Source organism: Hylobates moloch, unplaced genomic scaffold, assembly GCF_009828535.3.
Source record: "Hylobates moloch isolate HMO894 unplaced genomic scaffold, HMol_V3 SCAFFOLD_3, whole genome shotgun sequence".
Classification (NCBI taxonomy): Eukaryota; Metazoa; Chordata; class Mammalia; order Primates; family Hylobatidae; genus Hylobates; species Hylobates moloch.
The window spans coordinates 102,032,860-102,050,933 of record NW_026652278.1 but is presented as its reverse complement, the minus strand read 5'-3'; the positions used below and the strand labels follow the sequence as shown (position 1 = coordinate 102,050,933).

The 18,074-nt window shown below is 37.3% G+C and overlaps 1 protein-coding gene across 6 annotated transcripts in view; it reads right to left on the bottom strand.

Annotated features, from left to right (window-relative positions):
- SEC24B (SEC24 homolog B, COPII coat complex component) overlaps positions 1-18,074 on the bottom strand; it is a 107,073-nt gene that overhangs the window by 60,113 nt on the left and 28,886 nt on the right. For all 6 annotated transcript variants that reach the window (XM_058436630.1, XM_032145240.2, XM_032145250.2 and 3 more), the window contains exons 2-3: positions 16,702-17,445; positions 7,176-7,343 (exon numbers count right to left, since the gene is read on the bottom strand). In XM_058436630.1, the coding sequence (XP_058292613.1) occupies positions 7,176-7,343; positions 16,702-17,428 (895 nt within the window). In that variant the 5' untranslated portion in view covers positions 17,429-17,445. The remainder of the gene's footprint in view (positions 1-7,175; positions 7,344-16,701; positions 17,446-18,074) is intronic.

Genomic DNA, 18,074 nt, shown 5'->3' with positions numbered 1-18,074 from the left:
AGTTTTTAAGAGGGAAAATAAAAATTATCTTAATTGAAAATGAAGGCCGGGCACAGTGGCTCATGCCTGTAATCCCAGGACTTTGGGAGGCCGAGGTGGGAGGATCATGAGGTTAAGAGATCGAGACCATCCTGGCCAACATAGTGAAATCCTGTCTCTACTAAAAATGCAAAAATTAGCTGGGCATGGTGGTGCATGCCTGTAGTCCCAGCTACTTGGGAGGCTGAGGCAGGAGAATCGCCTCTGCCGGGAGGCAGAGGTTGCAGTGAGCAGGGATTGTGCCATTGCACTCCAGCCTGGTGACAGAGCGAGACTCCATCTCAGAAAAAGAAAAAGAAAAAGAAAAAAGAACATGAAAACACTTCTTAAATAAGAATAAACATCCTTGTATGGAAAATCTCATGGCTGTACTTTGAAAAAAAAAGAAAACAGAAAGCGAGAAACATAGTGGGGATTTTTAAGAACATTTCCTAATATTGGGGGTACAATGAAGCCCTGCCTCACCAAAATCACACGATAGTGCTTTAATGCGCTCTTTATTTTTTTTTTCAGGTGACTATCATACTTGATTAGCATGGATAAACAACTCATCTCTAGAGTAAAAAAAAAAAAAAGAGAATAAAATTTGAGTTTAGAAGCAAAGGTTAAACTGTAGATGAATGAAGCTTTGATCTTTCAACAATGACTAAAAAAAGTCATGGAAAAATCTGCTAGCTTTGCTGAAACATCTTTTAATATCGGTAAAATAGCAGTATCCCAAATTCAAATCAATGTAAATAAAATAAAAATCAATAAAATCAATAAAATAAAAATCAATGTAAATAAAATAAAATAAATGTAAAATAGGTTCAGGTAATACAAGAAACAAACTTAATACCAAAAACAAATTCAGAGTGGCACATTCTTCTGACAAAAAGCCCAATTAAAACGAAAATTTGAGCCAAGCACAACTGCTCATGTCTATAATCCAAGCACTTCGGGAGGCTCAGGCAGGAGTATCACTTGAAGCCAGGAGTTCAAGACCAGCCTGGGCAACATAGTGAGACCCCATCTCTGTAAAAAGTAAAAAAAAATTAGCCAAGCATGGCGCCCTGCTCTAGGTTGGGTATAGCACATACAAACTACAACAAATGGGGAGCTACAGCCGGCAAGGGGTTGATAGCCAAGTCATCTATTCTAGGATATGTGAATGCTTCCTGAAGTGCCTCTAATTCAGATTCTCTTTAAGAGCCAAAATCTATGTATGAGATACACAGATCAAATATATAAGGTGGTAAAATATGACATCCTTTCCCAGAGCTCAGCCTGAAACCCACTGTAGAAACGTATGTACATGGAGTAGCTACCTCTACCACCACCACCACCGAATGGAGAAGGAATGTTATATCACAATTTATTCTATCTTAACCAGAGCTTCCAAGATATAAATCTACTAAACCAAGAAACATGAAACACTTTATAGAATCTAACATGACACAGCACTCTGTTATTTAAAGGGCCCCAATATTTTCGAAAGGACATTTAGTTTAAATTACCAACCATTAAAGTACCCTCAGGCAAACCTTTCCAGGAGAACACATCCTTGGTGCTGCTTAATATTCCTCAGTGTTCCCTAGATACAGCTATACCAGGAATAAATCAAACTAATCTTAAGAGAACAAATCTCTTGTGGAGATTAGCTTTTTTAAATTCAGGAGTTCAGACTTTTGAGTAACTGCTCTCTTTCCTAAACTGGAAACTAGGTGTACACACTAGAAGACTTTTCAAGGGTCCCCACAAAAGAATGGTTTTAAGGAAATCAATTTTCAGATGTCGATTCCTGTAAGTACTCTCTTTCTCAAACTTACCCACCTAAAAAAGTGCCTGTGTTAATGACAGCCTTTCTTTTATTTTACAAAGGAAACACATGACCTTAGTTTATCCTAATTCTTACTATGACACACTGCTGTAATGTATACAAGTCTCTTATTATACAGTACACAGTAGGAAATACTGAACAGAGAAGGAGCATGACATTGTGGATAAAGATGGGGACTCTGGGTTCAACTCCAGGTTCTATCACTTACTGCTGGTATGTCCTTGAGCAAGTTACTAACCTCTGTTCTTCACTTACATTATCTATAAAATAGGGTAATACTTCAAATGGTTGTGGTAAGGATTAAATCAGTTAATATATTTCAAATGCTTACAATGGTGCATGACGCGTACTAAATACGAAATAAATGTGAGCTATATCACTAACTTTAAAAACATGTTTTTGGGTATATTCAATTAAAATTATTTTCAGCTGTTCTTTTTAGGGCACATCATTAGAAAAAAAGAACCCCCTACCAACCTGACTAGCAGACTCAGTCCTGCTATTTTATTTTATTAATTTTTATTTATTTTTTAAGACAGTCTCACTCTGTCACCCAGGCTGGAGTGCAGTGGCACGATCTCAGCTCACTGCAACCTCTGCCTCCCCAGTTCAAGTGATTCTCCTGCCTCAGCCTCCCGAGTAGCTGGGATTACAGGTTTATGCCACCTCGCCCAGCTAATTTTTTAATATTTTAAGTAGAGACGGCGTTTCATCATGTTGGCCAGGCTGGTCTCGAAGTCCTGACCTCAAATGATCCACCCACCTTCGCCTCCCAAAGTGCTGGTATTACAAGCGTGAGCCACCATGCCCAGCTGTAATTATTTTAAAAACAAATGGAGTATTTTCTAGGACTACCAAGTGTTTTTAAGACATACTCACTAAAACTCAGATAAAAATTCTGTGATTTCAGAGTCAATGTGACATGTGCAATAAAATATTTTACAACCTTTTCATGATAAAATATAGTCAATTCTTAATTTTTATATTTTACAAAATATTTAACACTTTCTACATCTTTTTAACAAAAAAATATTTACCAACAAGTGAATCTGTTAGTACTTAGTAGTATATGCTTTGATATGTTTTGAGGACTGCTTTTGCCAATTAGGTCATATGGAGATATCATCCATAAAATAAATGGCCTATATCATAGCTTGTTTTTGATAAAAACACACTTACAGGGTATGGTAGCCAGGCACAGTGGCTCACACCTGTAATCTAAGCACTTTGGGAGGCCAATGCGGGAGAATCACTTGAGCCTGGGAGTTCAAGACCAGCCTGGGCAACACTGTAAGATCTCATCTCTACAAATAAGTTTTTAAAAAATTAGTCGGATATGGTGGTGTGTGCCTGTGGCCTTAGCTCCTCAGGAGGCTGAGGTGGGTATATCGCTTGAGCCCCAGTGGGCTCAAGGGTCAAGGCTGCAGTGAGCTGAGCCACTGCACTCCAGCCCAGGCAACAAAACAAGACCCTGTCTCAAAATAAATAAATAAATAAATGAAAATAATAAAAGGTATGGTAAGCTATACTGGCCATGGTAGAAGGAAATTCAAAATATTTTGAATAACTGCTGATAGAGTAAAACAAATACTGAGTTTGAAGGCAAAAGGTGTGCAATGGGCCTGGGTACCTCTCCTACCAACTCTGTAGGTCTTAAGGTAAGACATGTAGCCTTTCTAAACTTAAATTTCCTCACTTACAAAAGAAAGATAACATATGATATGCTTGTTCCATGTGCTGAGAAAGTAAGACAGATAGAAAAAGTTAAAGGGATTTGCAAATTACAAACTGTTACATGAAATAATAATGTTAACAACTACCACCTGGAAAATAAAATCTAACAAACAATAATTTCTGACATGTAACTCAGAAGGTTAAAAAGAGTAAAAGCAAAATAAAGCAAAACAGAATGATATTGCTTTAGCAGAACTCTTCCAAATAATTCTAATCTACTTTATGTGAACAACGTTTCTCAGCAATTATATGTATAAAAATAAAAACTAAGAATGAAATTTATCTGAACATTATCATATTCTAACAGTGAATCATATTCAACTCAGATACAAAGCTATAGTGGGGAGAGGAGACAGCCCATTCATTTCACTGAAAGATGTATTTCCAATAAAAACGTACTTGACATAAATATCAAAATTCATGATGATTATGTTGTTTTGACCAATTTTATACCAACAATAAAAGTTGTAGTGATTGGCCAGGCACAATGGTCACGCCTGTAATCCCAACACTTTGGGAGGCCTAGGCAGGCAGACCACTTGAGGCCAGGAGTTTGAGATCAGCTTGGTCAAAACGGTGAAATCCCATCTCCCCTAAAAATACAAAAATTAGCTGGGCATGTTGGCGCATGCATGTAATCCCAGCTACTCAGAAGGCTGAGACATGAGAATCGCTTGCATCTGGGAGGCAGAGGCTGCAGTGACCCAAGATCATGCCACTGCACTCCAGCCTGGGTGACAGAGTGAGTCTGTCTCAAAAAAAAAAAAAAAAAAAAAAAAGAGAGAGAGAGAAAAAGTTGTAATGATTGATGATGAAGAAAATATACTATTTAGAGACTTAAAGTTATAGATAATAAAACAAATTTTAACATTTCAATTTATATATTATGGTCATGGAAAAGCACAATAGAGTGATAAAACAGTTTCTAGTATAAGAATATATTTTATTATTACATTAAGGAAAGGGGATATGCCATCAAATAGGAAAATGAAAAATGTAAACTTCCCAAACGTTAAAGAAGGGGTATTTGTGTTTTTTGCAAAAGGTTGATGGCAGGTATCATTCCAAAGGGTACATTTGAAAGAATAATGTAACATCTCTGTTTTAAAAGTCAGCCAGCATATATGTTAAAAATTACATAACTACAAGTATTTAAATTTTTGATGAAAAATTTTAGATATCAATCTAAAAAATGTTCAAGTAGGTAGTTTATAAAAGAAATTTTAGGGGCTACTCAAACACAAATTTGATGTCCCCCCTAAAAACAGAAAAAAAATGCTTAGTCTTGGGAGAACAACTAAGCAACGGTGTCTTTGCATTTGGAAGAAAAAAGCTAATCTCTTTTTAAGTATAATCACTTTAGTAGGTCATATCAGGCCCACAGTAAACCCTATGCAGATGATACACTGCACAATTCGAAGAAGCTCCATTCATGTAGATGACAATCCGCACCACCAAATGTGGTAGCCCTGACTCAATTAGGTTGTGTAGCCCAGATCTCTCCAAAGACAAAGAAGTCACTAAGAGGCCATTCTCCTACTTATGAAAAAGGAACAATAAAAACTACAATTCAGATGTCCCCAGTATGATATTTTCTGTTACTTAAGCAAGAAATCTTAGGTAAACCAAGAGTTAGTTTGTCAACAGCCAATGACAACAAAAATTCAGCCTTATTTTATAGAAAGAATACAAGACAGAGACATCTGAGTTAAAAAATCTTTTGCTTTGCTACTTATTAACTTGTAGTCTTGGGCAAGTTACCTAACCTCTGTCAATCTCACTTTTCTCATCTGTAAAAAAGGAAGAATATCTATGTCACAAGATTAATATGTGAATTAACGAGATATAAAGTATCTGATATATTGTATGTGCTCAATAAATGGCAGCTTCTACTTTCAAAATATATTTTAATAGAAAAAAGAAGAAACATAATTGTAATTGTTTAGTGGGCAAACTGTTTACAAAATAATATTTATAAAAAGATGGTAGGATGGTATTTACAGTAAGATGGTCAAAAAGAAAATATGATAGGGGCCGGGCGTGGTGGCGCCTGCCTGTAATCCCAGCACTTTGGGAGGCCAAGGTGGGCGGATCACCTGAGGTCAAAAGTTCGAGGCCAGCCTGGCCAACATGGTAAAACCCCGTCTCCACTAAAAATACAAAAATTAGCAGGGCGTGGTGGTGTGCGCCTGTAATCCCAGCTACTCAGGAGGCTGAGACAGGAGAATCACTGGATCCCAGGAGGTAGAGGCTGCAGTGAGCCAAGATTGTGCCACTGCACTCAACCGCTGGGTGACAGAGCAAGACTCCATCTCCAAAAAAAAAATAGGAAGAAATAAATCAGCAGGGGCAATGTAACAGGTCAAAAAAAGCAAAACATTTAAGAAATAGAAGGCAGTCATCAATGTAGAGGAAAAACAAGAAAAGACACCATTCATTTAGTTAGGGCTTTGATCTATCCTAAAAGCTTTTTTTGATTTGTGATAAACAAAACTACTACTGGACCTTCACTTTGAAGACAAATACTTTTAAGAACTAAATTCAATTTCCAGTATACCCACTGGTTTGTTGAGAATCAACAGACACTCTTTGGTGCTCCTAAAAAACCAAGTAAGAAAATGTGTAATGTATCATCTGATCAATTGACAGAAAGGTCTCTGTTGATCACATAGACACTCAACAGATACAAGCAATGAGATTACCCTAGGAATTTATCATGCTTTTTTCCTTTTCTCAGTTTCAGACCTATAAGAAGGTTCTTCACACTCAAGGTTAGGAGCTGTCATTACAGTGAGTACAGCCCCTAAAATAATACAATGGTTGCTCTGGAAATACAAACTATAGATTCTTGAAAACAGTTCAATCATCTCTGATCAAACAAAAAGTGCCAATATATTAACCTGAAACATCGATACATTGGAATTTTAGCCAGAGGGAAAAACAAAAACAAAAAACTGCCAAAAGAAACAATGTGGGGAAGCAGGGTCAAAACAACACATTTTATTACCTTTTACTTACTTAACACATGGAGAATATTAAACAATAAATCATATAGTTCTTCAATGACACAAGAGTATGGGTTACAATTTCATTTTCACCCCCTTTCATTTGCAAAATTCTGTCAAAGCTTACTTTCTATTATCAATACCAAAAAGCACAGAAATAATCAAATAGGATATGGAGAGTCACTAAGTAATAAAGTTTTGGCTTCTCTATCCTAAAAGAAACTATAATAACCTTTAAAAATAGGAAATAAATGTCCCATGACAGAAGAATGAAATAAACCATTATACATTGACACAATGAATAATTAGCCATAAAAAGAGCAATAAAGACACAATATATATGAAGAACTATGTGTAATAAACAGAAAAGCAAAATACAAAATGGTATGTAATTATGTAAAACATATATGAGACACTGTAAGTTAATATTCCACAAGTTGTGTTTGGATTGAGATTATAAATAACTTGTTTTCATATCTTCTATAAATTAGGATCCTACAGTTTAACTTTTTGAAATCAGCTATTCAAATACGTATGTGCGTCTGTGTGTGTATACCGATAATAAATATCTCAAATACCTTTTTGTTGTAATAGCTCTGATGGCTGTGTAACTGAGGTCACAGGCTCAACTGGGTGATTTGCAGTGGGAGGTGTTCTTGTTGATGAGGATCCTGATAAAACAGTGGATACCACTGGGCTGGACTTGGGAGGCTGAACATTTTGCATAACAGGACAGGATAAAGAATCTGCAATTGAAGAGAAGAAACTATTTCATCCACAGAAACTTGAAATATATTAATATATAATATAGTACTACATATAATACTATATATAATATATATAATTATATAATATATAATAATATATATCACTAACAAAATACAGTTTATCTGAAGTTCTTGTAGAAACTTCAATAGCATCACATTTACCTAGTATATCTAGAAAAGAAGGTGGTACAAATGATTTTTAAAAGCTGAAAAATTACTCATCAAATGTTTTAATAAACTTTAATGACAATTTTCCTAAAATATTTCACAATCTTCCTTACCTTCTTAAACAAAATGAACTCAGAAAACTTTTATTTACTAATGATCTCTATGAATACTAATTATCGTACAGATTATTGTACTATGCAATGGTGACTCAGGTAAGGAGATGAATAAGAGGTTTTTGACTCTGCAATAATGTGGTCTCTGAATTCCATAAACACTTCTAGTATCAGTTCAGATCTCATTCTGCACTGTAAACTGCTACTTCTCATTTGCTGTTTCTAACCAGATGCCTTATTTCACATGTAACTAAGTAAGGGCCTAACCATAACACGAGGTTGAACTTCTGGAATAAAGTGCACATGACAAAGATCATGGGTCTTTGTGATTGCTCAAAATACCAAATGTCTCCTAGAAGGCAAAATCGTCCCTGGTTGAGAAATACTGGATAAGTTATTGAAGATAATCTTCAAGATTATCCAACCAAGAGATAACTGAAAAACCTATGGCAAAAGACTACTGGTGAACAGTCACGATATACTGAATAAATCTACATATATATACCTGCACATATATGTACGTGTGTCTATGTATAGTGTGTGTGTATATATGTAAACAACCTTAGTTCTGGAACTGAAACAAATAGGAATACGGTGACAAAACAAAACGTGTTATATGTCCTAACAGTGTAAAAACAACATAAGCACATATCAGGAATGGGGAAAGAAGGTAGTCTAAATATGCTGACTGTTTCATCATTTTTAGTAGGAAGATAAACTATCATTGTGGAAGATTAAAAACATCATCACAATATTTTACAGTTCCCTTCATCAATATGGAGTCTATTTTACCACCCTTTGAATCAGAGCAAACCTGTGACTGGCTTTAATCAACAGTATGTGGCAGAAATAAGAGTGTACAAGTCCCAGACCTCAAGTCTCGAGGGACACGCAGCTTACACCTTTCCACTCTGAAATGCTGCATGGATCATCATGTAGGGAAGCTGGTCTAGCCACGTACAGAAAAACAGAAACCCTAGTGAAGAGTCTGCACCAACTGCTAGACATGTGAGTGAAGCCATCTTAGAATCTTCTAGTCCCGCAAACCTCCAGCAAAATGAATTCACATGAGTGAATTCAAGAAAAACCTACAGAAGAACTACCCAGCAAACCCGCAGAACCAAGAAAAATAATACATCATTGTTATTTTAAACCAGCAATAGATAACTGACATTATCATTAAAAGTGCCAACATAAAACAGTGATTAAGAATATTTAACAGTATCCAAGTAAAAACTGAGAAAGATGTAATTGTCTAAAATTAGGGTCGGGTGTGGTTGCTCATACCTATAATCTCAGCAGTTTAGGAGGCCAAGGTGGGCAGATTGCTTGAGCCCAGGAGTTTGAGACCAGCCTGGGCAATACGGCAAAATCCCATCTCTACTGAAAAATACAAAAATTAGTCGGGCATGGTGGTACGCATCTGTGGTCCTCAGCTACTGGTGAGGCTGAGGTGGAAGGATAGCTTGAGCCCAGGAGGAGGAGGTTGCAGTGAGCCAAGATCTTGCCACTGCACTCCAGCCTGGGTGAAAGCAGGAGACCCTGTCTCAAAAACATAAAATGAAATCATATCAGGTATATGTGTACATACACATATATATTGATACACACGTATGTATGTGTGTATATATATATATATATATGCATAAAATAAATACCCATGAATTCAGCATCCAATTTTGAAAATAAAACATTTCCAATATTGTTGAAGCTCTCAATATGCTCCTCACAGAAGGCATTCCCCTGCCCCCTCCTGAATCATGTTTATTATTCTTTTGCTTTTGTTTTCAAATAGTTTACCACACATGTAAGTATCCCTAGACATTATTTTTGCTCGTTTTGTAAACTTTGTAACAATAACATACTGCAGGTATTCTTCCATATTTCCTGTGCTACATTCCTGGGATTCAGTCATGTTAATGAGTGCAGCTCTACTTCATTTTCACTGCTGTTCAGAAGTCCAATGGAAGAATATAATTTATTTATTCATTCTGCTATTAATGGACTTTTAGGTTATTTCCAATTTTTTGTTTTCACAAACAGTGCAGCTGTGAATACTCACGCACTTGTCCCTGGTATAGATGTGCAAGTTTCCCTAGGGCAGAGCTTCTATACATAGGTGCCACAGCTCAAATATGTGGATGTGTGCAGCAAGGGATATCGAATCCCTCAGCCCCGGGCACAGCTCTGTAGGAAATGAGGTCTTTGGCCTAGAAAGCAGACTAGTCTCTTTGTCCAGTATCTCAAACAACAATCATTTGCCATAGACACATCCATCTAAAACAAGAAGTGGTGCTTTATGGCCCTCATATTCAAAGTGTAGTCTACAGACTAGCAATACCTCATGTGGAAGCTTGTTAGAAAGTAGAATCTTAGGCCAAGCCATAAAAGATCTGGTGAATTAGAACCTACATTTTCAACAAGATACCAGGTGACACAGATGTATAGTTTGAGGAGAACTTCTCTAGAGTATATGGAAGACAGATAGCTGTGTTGTGCAGTGTGGTTATTTTCAATCCACTAATGCCAAATTTTCCTAAAATATGAATGAATATACCCTCTTACCAAGAGTGTCTAAGAGTTTTCTGTTACTCCACGTCCTCACCATTCCTTGGTATTGTTAGACTTTCTAATTTTTACCCATCTGTTACTAGGTATAAGATGATATCCCATTCTAGTTTTAATTTGCTTTTCATTGTTTATTAATGAGATTATGTTTTCATTTCATCTTCTGTGCAATGCCTATTCAAGGATTTTTCTTTTGGTTGTTGGTCTTTTCCTTATTAATTTCTATGCAGCACTTGTATATTCTGGGTAAATACTGTAAGTATACACATTTTTCCCCAGTTCGCAGCTTGTGTTTTTCTTTTCTTCATGTTGTCTTTCAATAAGGAAAAGTTTTAAATTAGAAATGAGCTGAGTTTATCCTTTACGGCTAGCATTATGTGCATTGTCCTTAAAAAATTCCTTCCCTACCCCAAGGTTCTAGAGACAGTCTCCTATATTTTCTCTGAGAAGTTTCAAAGTTTTGCCTTTTTGCATTTACACATTTACTTCACCTGCAATTAATTTTATACATGGAGACTTTATCCTTCAGATTACAGCTGAAGTATTACTTTCTTAGGGAAGACTTCCCTAGGCTTCATGACTAACAGGCTAAATGCACCTAAAGTAATGCTCCGAAGTACCATATACGGTTGCTTCATGATGCTTAAATAATAATAGGAATTTTACATTCATTTGTGTTTATCTGGATATTTGCTTCTCTAAGTGAATTGCAAACTTTATGAGAATAGCACTAAGTGTTTTTACTCACTATTTTATCTCCCAACATTAGAACAACTCATGGAACATAGTTAGCTTTCAAGTATTTGTTGGATGAATGGAGACAAGGTCTACTAACATTAAGGACCAGGGAAGCATGCCAACCAAGAAGCTGCTCCTTTCACAAAGGGAATTTGACAAAACAAACAACACGTAAAACTGGACTATGCAAAATGCATTGCTGCACTGTTTAGTTTCTGTGGTGTGATTTCTGAGAGAAGGAAATCATGATTCAAGAATAAATATTTTCTTTTTTTTGATAATTATGGCAGTTCCTCAGTTAATTTTTTACTTTTACTCCTGGGCTCAAGTGATCCTTCTGCCTCAGCCTCCCAAAGTGCTGGAATTACAGGCTGAGCTACCATGCCGGGCCTTTACTTCTTAGTAGCTCCTTAGTTCCCTGATAGTTACTTAGAATTCACTTCTTCATGCATAACACATATGAGGATTAGGTATGTAGAATGGCCTCTGAAAAGAATACTCCTTTATTAATATAATCCTGTAAAAGTAAGCGCTATCTTAAGTAATTGTGCAAAAAATTCTTTAGAAACTAGGGAGAGATTAGTACCACTACCCATTCAAGCTGTTCAAGCTAGAAATTTGAAGTCATCTTGTATTCTTCTTTTTCCTTCATAAACTATATCAACAAATCCTTGAAGTCATCTCTATCATTTGTCTTCTGCATAAATAAATCCAGCCCAAGTTATCATCCTTCACCGAGATAACTGTAGTAATTCCTTTCCAGCTGGTTTTCCTGATCTAGGTTCTTCCTCCTCCAGTTATCTACTACACTGTTCACAGAAGAAAGTTCTGAAACACAAATCTGATAGTGCCAATACCTTGCTTATAAACTTTTAATGGCTGCTGATTACATATAGGACAAGGCATATGTTTTTCTTTCATTAATTCCTCTCACCTATCCAAATGCCACAGTCCAGCAGAAATTGAGGCTGATACTCTGGAGAGGGGATAACAGCTAAAGCCAGAATCTGAAGTAAGTGAACACAAAGATGCACATCTCATCTTCTCAGCTTGGAGAGGGAGAACATGTAGAAAAATTTACAAGTAGTGGGCACAAAGTTGAAAAAAGATGAAAAAAGGTTCAACAGTATCTTTAGAAAAACTGAAGGAGTAAGTATGTGAGGGAGTAAAATTACGCTATTCCCATAATTCTGCAATCACACAAGTTTCCAAAACTAAAAATAGTCTCTTGTACTGCACTACTTGTATTTCGTATGAGCATTTTATTTTTCCAATGTGGTTGTCTAATTTATTTCTTACTTATATTTCTATGTCCAAATAATCATGTCCTACAAGGTATTTGCTTTTGCTTTTCCTCAGGCACATTACCAACCAGGGATGACAGATAAAGTATTAACTTATCAGTGACTATATCTTAGTGTCATGTGTGTAGTGGACTTTTATTCAAGAATTATATACCGCTTCTCGGCCTTCTGGCTAAGATCAACTGTGAAGAATTATATAAATGCTTATTATTTTTACTCAAGTAGCTTTTTAAATGCTTTTGTATAAAACTGTGCATCAGAAAACAGCATTAATCAGACACTACTGTTTTATAATATGCTATCAAGATGTGGTTATTATTAAGCAAGAAATTTTCAAAATAATTTTAATCAAAACAATTTTTCTGGCAAAATTCTACATCTTGGCAGCAAGACTTATCTTGCTAATTTTTAAAAGTATATGCTTTGTAAAACAAAGAGATACTAAAGACAAATTAAGAAAATTATTTTAGCCAGGCGCGGTGGCTCACGCCTGTAATCCCAGCACTTTGGGAGGCCGAGGTGGGCAGATCACGAGGTCAGGAGATCGAGACCACCCTAGCTAACACGGTGAAACCCCGTCTCCACTAAAAATACAAAAAATTAGCCACGCGAGGTGGCGGGCGCCTGTAGTCCCAGCTACTCGGGAGGCTGAGGCAGGAGAATGGTGTGAACCCCGGGGGGTGGAGCCTGCAGTGAGCTGAGATCGTGCCACTGCACTCCAGCCTGGGCGACAGCGAGACTCTGTCTCAAAAAAAAAAAAAAAAAAGAAAATTATTTTAAATGAATCTACAGAGCTTTGGTACTCATCTTGCTGTCAAAAATGGGCATCTTTACATCCCCAAGTCACACTCAGGCAACTTCACCACAAACTAAAAAAGAGCTTCTGTACTTACTATTACAATTCTATACTAGGTTACTTGACTATACTAGAGATTCACCTACAGTGACAGTTTTAAAATTTTTAAATGGCCTAATGAAATGACACCTTTTAAACATTAGCCAAAAGTGCAACCAACTTTAATAACTAATGTAACGCTCAAAACATACATACTTGGAGTGGACTTTTTAATAAAATAATTGAAGTTCTAGTACTGAATTATAATGTACTAATAGGCTTTTCTAAAATAAAGCAAATGAGATAATAAAGGTCCCCTTTAATCTATGTTTTGAATATGAATTCATTAGCTGCCTAAAAATAACAGTATGTATCCATCTATCATATTTTTGATATTTGCTTAACTCGGGTTTATGCTTTTGCATCTCCAACTCTATAAAATGACTGAGGACTTTTAGTGTATCTGAAATGAAGACGTATAATCAAGTAGTAAAGAAGGTAATCATTTTTGTCAATTATTCAAAGGTTGAATTTAACACAAAACTATTGGCCGGACGCGGTGGCTCACGCCTGTAATCCCAGCACTTTGGGAGGCCTAGGCGGGCGGATCACGAGGTCAGGAGATCGAGACCATTCTGGCCAACATGGTGAAACCCTGTCTCTACTAAAAATACAAAAAATTAGCCGGGCGTGGTGGCGGGTGCCTCTAGTCCCAGCTACTCAGCAGGCTGAGGCAGGAGAATGGTGTGAACCTGGGAGGTGGAGCTTGCAGTGAGCCGAGATCGCACCACTGCACTCCAGCCTGGGCGACAGAGCAAGACTCCGTCTCAAAAAAAAAACAAAAACAAAACACAAAACTATATTTAATACCTAAGATTTTCATTTTAATGTGAAAATATAATTTGAGTATTGAAAGCAATTATGTTGCCAGACTTTCTAGAACATTAAACTCAGTATTTCCATACCCTGTACCTAGTACAAGGTACTTTTTACCTAGGCTCCCCAAGGCACTGCAACAAATTCGCAGGTTTCCAAGGAATATTTTAAATTGTCAAGAAAAACAGTGATATGTGTCAAATACCTTATGAACTACTACTAAGTTACATGGGGCACTTGAAAAATATTGAAATATATCAACTGAGAAAGTTTGGGAACTTTGGCAATATTTAATTTTAAAGTAGATTTTTAAAATAACCTCTATTTTTTTGAAATGAAGTATGTTTGTCATATTAACCTGAGATAATATTTAATTTGTCAACCTCTGAACTTCAATTAAAAAGCAATTTACCAATCCAAATGCAGGAAAAAAAAAAACCCACTTCTGAACACAAATTAAATTCTAAAATATATTCATTATGGCATTCACAGTAGAGTACTAAGATTAAAAGAATGAAAATATATCCTGCCTCTCTGCCTACAGGACCCATTAGAGCAGTTATTCAAACAGAGAATCGTTTTGTAACTATTCTCCCCCTTTATTTAATCTTTTCTTAATGATAGGCCTTTCCCAATTACTTGTTATGTTCATTAGCCAAGTGACCCCATATTTCCCTGACACATCTCAATATAAATTAGTTCCATATAGGATGCTATTCCCACCTCAGAACTAAGATAGGAATTACTTGTATTTCTTTTGTCATGAAAGTCACAAAATCCTTAAGTTGGAAGGACTTTAGGATAAGTGGATCTGTAAATGGAATGTTGAAAGAAGAGAGAGGAAAACAATTTCTAGAGGACAGAAAGCCCTGGTTCTGAGGGAGACAGAAGAAACTGACCTCTAGGCCAAGCTCTGTTTCCAGCATTAATGACCACAGCCAATTCAACTTGGATAACTTTCTTCATTTGTAAAACAAAAGGACTACAGTAAAATTTAGATCTGTTTCACAGCATCACTGAAGATCCAGTTAGATTCTCAAGAGTACCCTGGAGATTCTATTCTAGTTCAGTAAATTGTAGTTGAATATCACAATCTGTGCAAGTGATTCTGGTAGACAGCCAGATTTTGGAACTGTGACAGACACTCTGAGTTGACTCACCCAAGTCAGTGCTAACTCCCTTTTTTCTTGCTTGCCTCTACTATGGATGCTAAAAAAAGGCTCAATATTCATTTTCCAGCCTTCCCTGAAGCTAGGAATGGTCTTTTAAACAGCGATGGCAAATGATCTGTAAAATGAAGTCTGTCAATGCCACTAACCAGTCCCCTTTCCTCTCCCTTCTTGCTGCTTTTAATTCTGACTTAATGTCAATAGATACAGAAGTATCTTGTTTCTATAACCTACATGCTACAGGTGGCAGAGTGGAAAGAGAAAAAAGGATATCAAGAACAGCTGGATCCACTGCATCCACCTAGACTTATGATGTGAGGAACATACGCCCTTTTTGTTTAAACTACTATTAGCTGCTTGTAGCTGAAAGCATTTCTAAACGACATAGCAATGAAAGAGTAGATGATCTCAAATGTACAGCTCAGGTCTAATATTAAAGTTCTAATTTTAAATAATCTAATTGTCCAGAGAAGGATATCTTTCCACAGCATCTTTGACACATGGCCATCCAAATAATGATACACAATCTAAAGACATCATTCCAAAAGTTACCACAGCTTTACCAATTCCCATTTTTTACATACATTTTCATTCGGTTCAACAGTAGATTCTGTTAAATTCAAGTTCGCAAATTGAATTAAAATGAATATATCCTATGGAAACACTGCACTTAAAAAGCCACATTGGGCCAGGCACGGTAGCTTACATGTTCGAGACCAGCTTGGGCAATGTGGCAAAACCCCATCTCTACGAAATTGGCTGGGTGTGGTGGCGTATGCCTGGTAGTCCCAGCTACTTGTGGGGCTGAGATGGGAGGATCGCTTGAGCCCAGGAGGTCAAGGCTGCCGTGAGCCAAGATCATGCCCAGCCTGGGTGATAAAGTGAGACCTTGTGTCAAAAAAAAAAAAAAAAAAAAAGGCAAGCCACGTCTTACATACATAATTTTTAAATGAATAAGTTTAACAACACCTTGGTTTAGGAAGATCAGAAGGGCTAAATACCAGGGTATTCTTCATGCATCTTCCTTTCCCTTCCCCATCTTTCAGCCTAACTTACTAATCTGAAAATGAGAAACACTGTTTATGTGCAGGAAAGATGTCTTCTGCAAAAGTCACTAATAGGGGCTAACTTGGGGAAACCAGTGCACTGGTGCAAACCATCCTTTTTTCTAAGTAAGTGGGGCTCTGGCTAAAAAAACAACTGTCCCAAGGTTGAACTAGTATAAAAGAGAAAATAGTGGCCAACATATCCTCGAAACAGGCCCTTCCATTTTGCCCTGTATCTAATTCACATTAAAGACAACTATTGCAGATGTACAAAATATATCAATAAATGTTGACTGATCATGGCAAGGAACCAAGCTAGACAAGGCAGATGGTTGGGTGGCTAATTGGGAATGGATGAGAACAAAGGCTTCAAAGAGGTGCTGCAAAAAACCACAATAAATTAGCAAACTTCCAGTTTTTCTATTAGGCAATATCACCTCTAACCTTCATGTAAATAATAACTTAAATGAGAATGCACTGATTTTCAAACATGTTTTGGTGAACTTTTCATTCAACCTACCAGTAATGGTTGGGTTGTTGTTCGCTACAGCCAGGGATCCTGTGTGGTTTGGGATGAGATTGTCTTGAGTCGATGGAAGGCCTGGAGCTGACCACGTTAGAGTATTGTATCCTGAAAGACTTTGCTGCTGGTGGTGCTGTTGTGATGGTGGAGGTGGAAGTGGCGATGGATGGCTGATAGCTGTATTTTGACCAGAGAATGAATTATCTTTAACTGGCCTAACAGTCGGAGCATTCTGTGAGGTAAACATTTGCCCATATGTATCACCAGCAGGCAGAGAGGGGTATGAAACACTAGGATACGCGGCATTAGAAACAGTTGACATAGCATAATGACCACAAGTAGAGGGAAATCCCTGAGACGCAACAGAAGAGTTGGCAGAGTACATGGCTGGACTATTGTAGTGATTCACAAAAGAGGAGTATGGTTGGGAGGCACTCGTATGCAAATGGGATGCTGATGATGCAGCACCTTGGAAAGATCCTAGAGTGGATCCCACAATATGAGGGGCAGGAGGACCCCTGCTGTACATCTGCTGTGCTCCTGGTTGCTGGTTCACTGTGTTAGGAGTCACATTTTGTGTTGGTACTGTATAGAGAGCAGAGTAGTAATCACCACGCTGGGTATCCAATGGCAACGAGGTCATTTTCCCAGGTCCTTGAGAGTAATGTCCTGAGGGAGCAATATAGTTTTGATGATGCAATCCATATCCAGATGGAACCTGCATTTGATTCTGGGCTGGACCTGAAAGAGAAAAGCAAGTATTTACAGGTATTGGTAAAGAGATAACTAATTTTTAAAAATAGCCCCCATTTAAATATTGACCCAATTAACTTTCTTTTCCATAATCCCAACTTATTACAAAAGGTATACACTGTTATAGACTCATTATGGTAGCCAGCCTCCAACACGGCCTCCAATGATCCCCACCTCCTGTTATTCACACCCTTGTGCAGTCCTCCCTCACAATGTACCAGGACTGGTCTGTATGAACAATAGCATATGGCTGAGGTGATGATATGTCACTTTAGGCCAGTCTTGAGCTCTGGCTCTCTTTCTCTCAGATATCCCAGTCTGAAAGAAGCTAAGCTGCCAAGCCGTGAACAGCCCTGTGAAGAAGCCCATGCAAGGAGGAACATAACTCTCTGGCCAACAGCCAAAGAGAAACTAAGATCTGCCAACAACCACGACTGAGCTTTCAGGCAGATCCTCCAAACTCAGTAGAATCTTGAGATAACTATAGCCCAGCCAACAGCTTATCTCATGAGAGACCCTGAGCCAGAACCACCTAGCTAGGCTGCTCCAAGTTTATGTTCCTGAGAAACTGTGAAATAAATAGTTGTTGTTTTAAGTTGTTAAGCTTGGGGGGTATT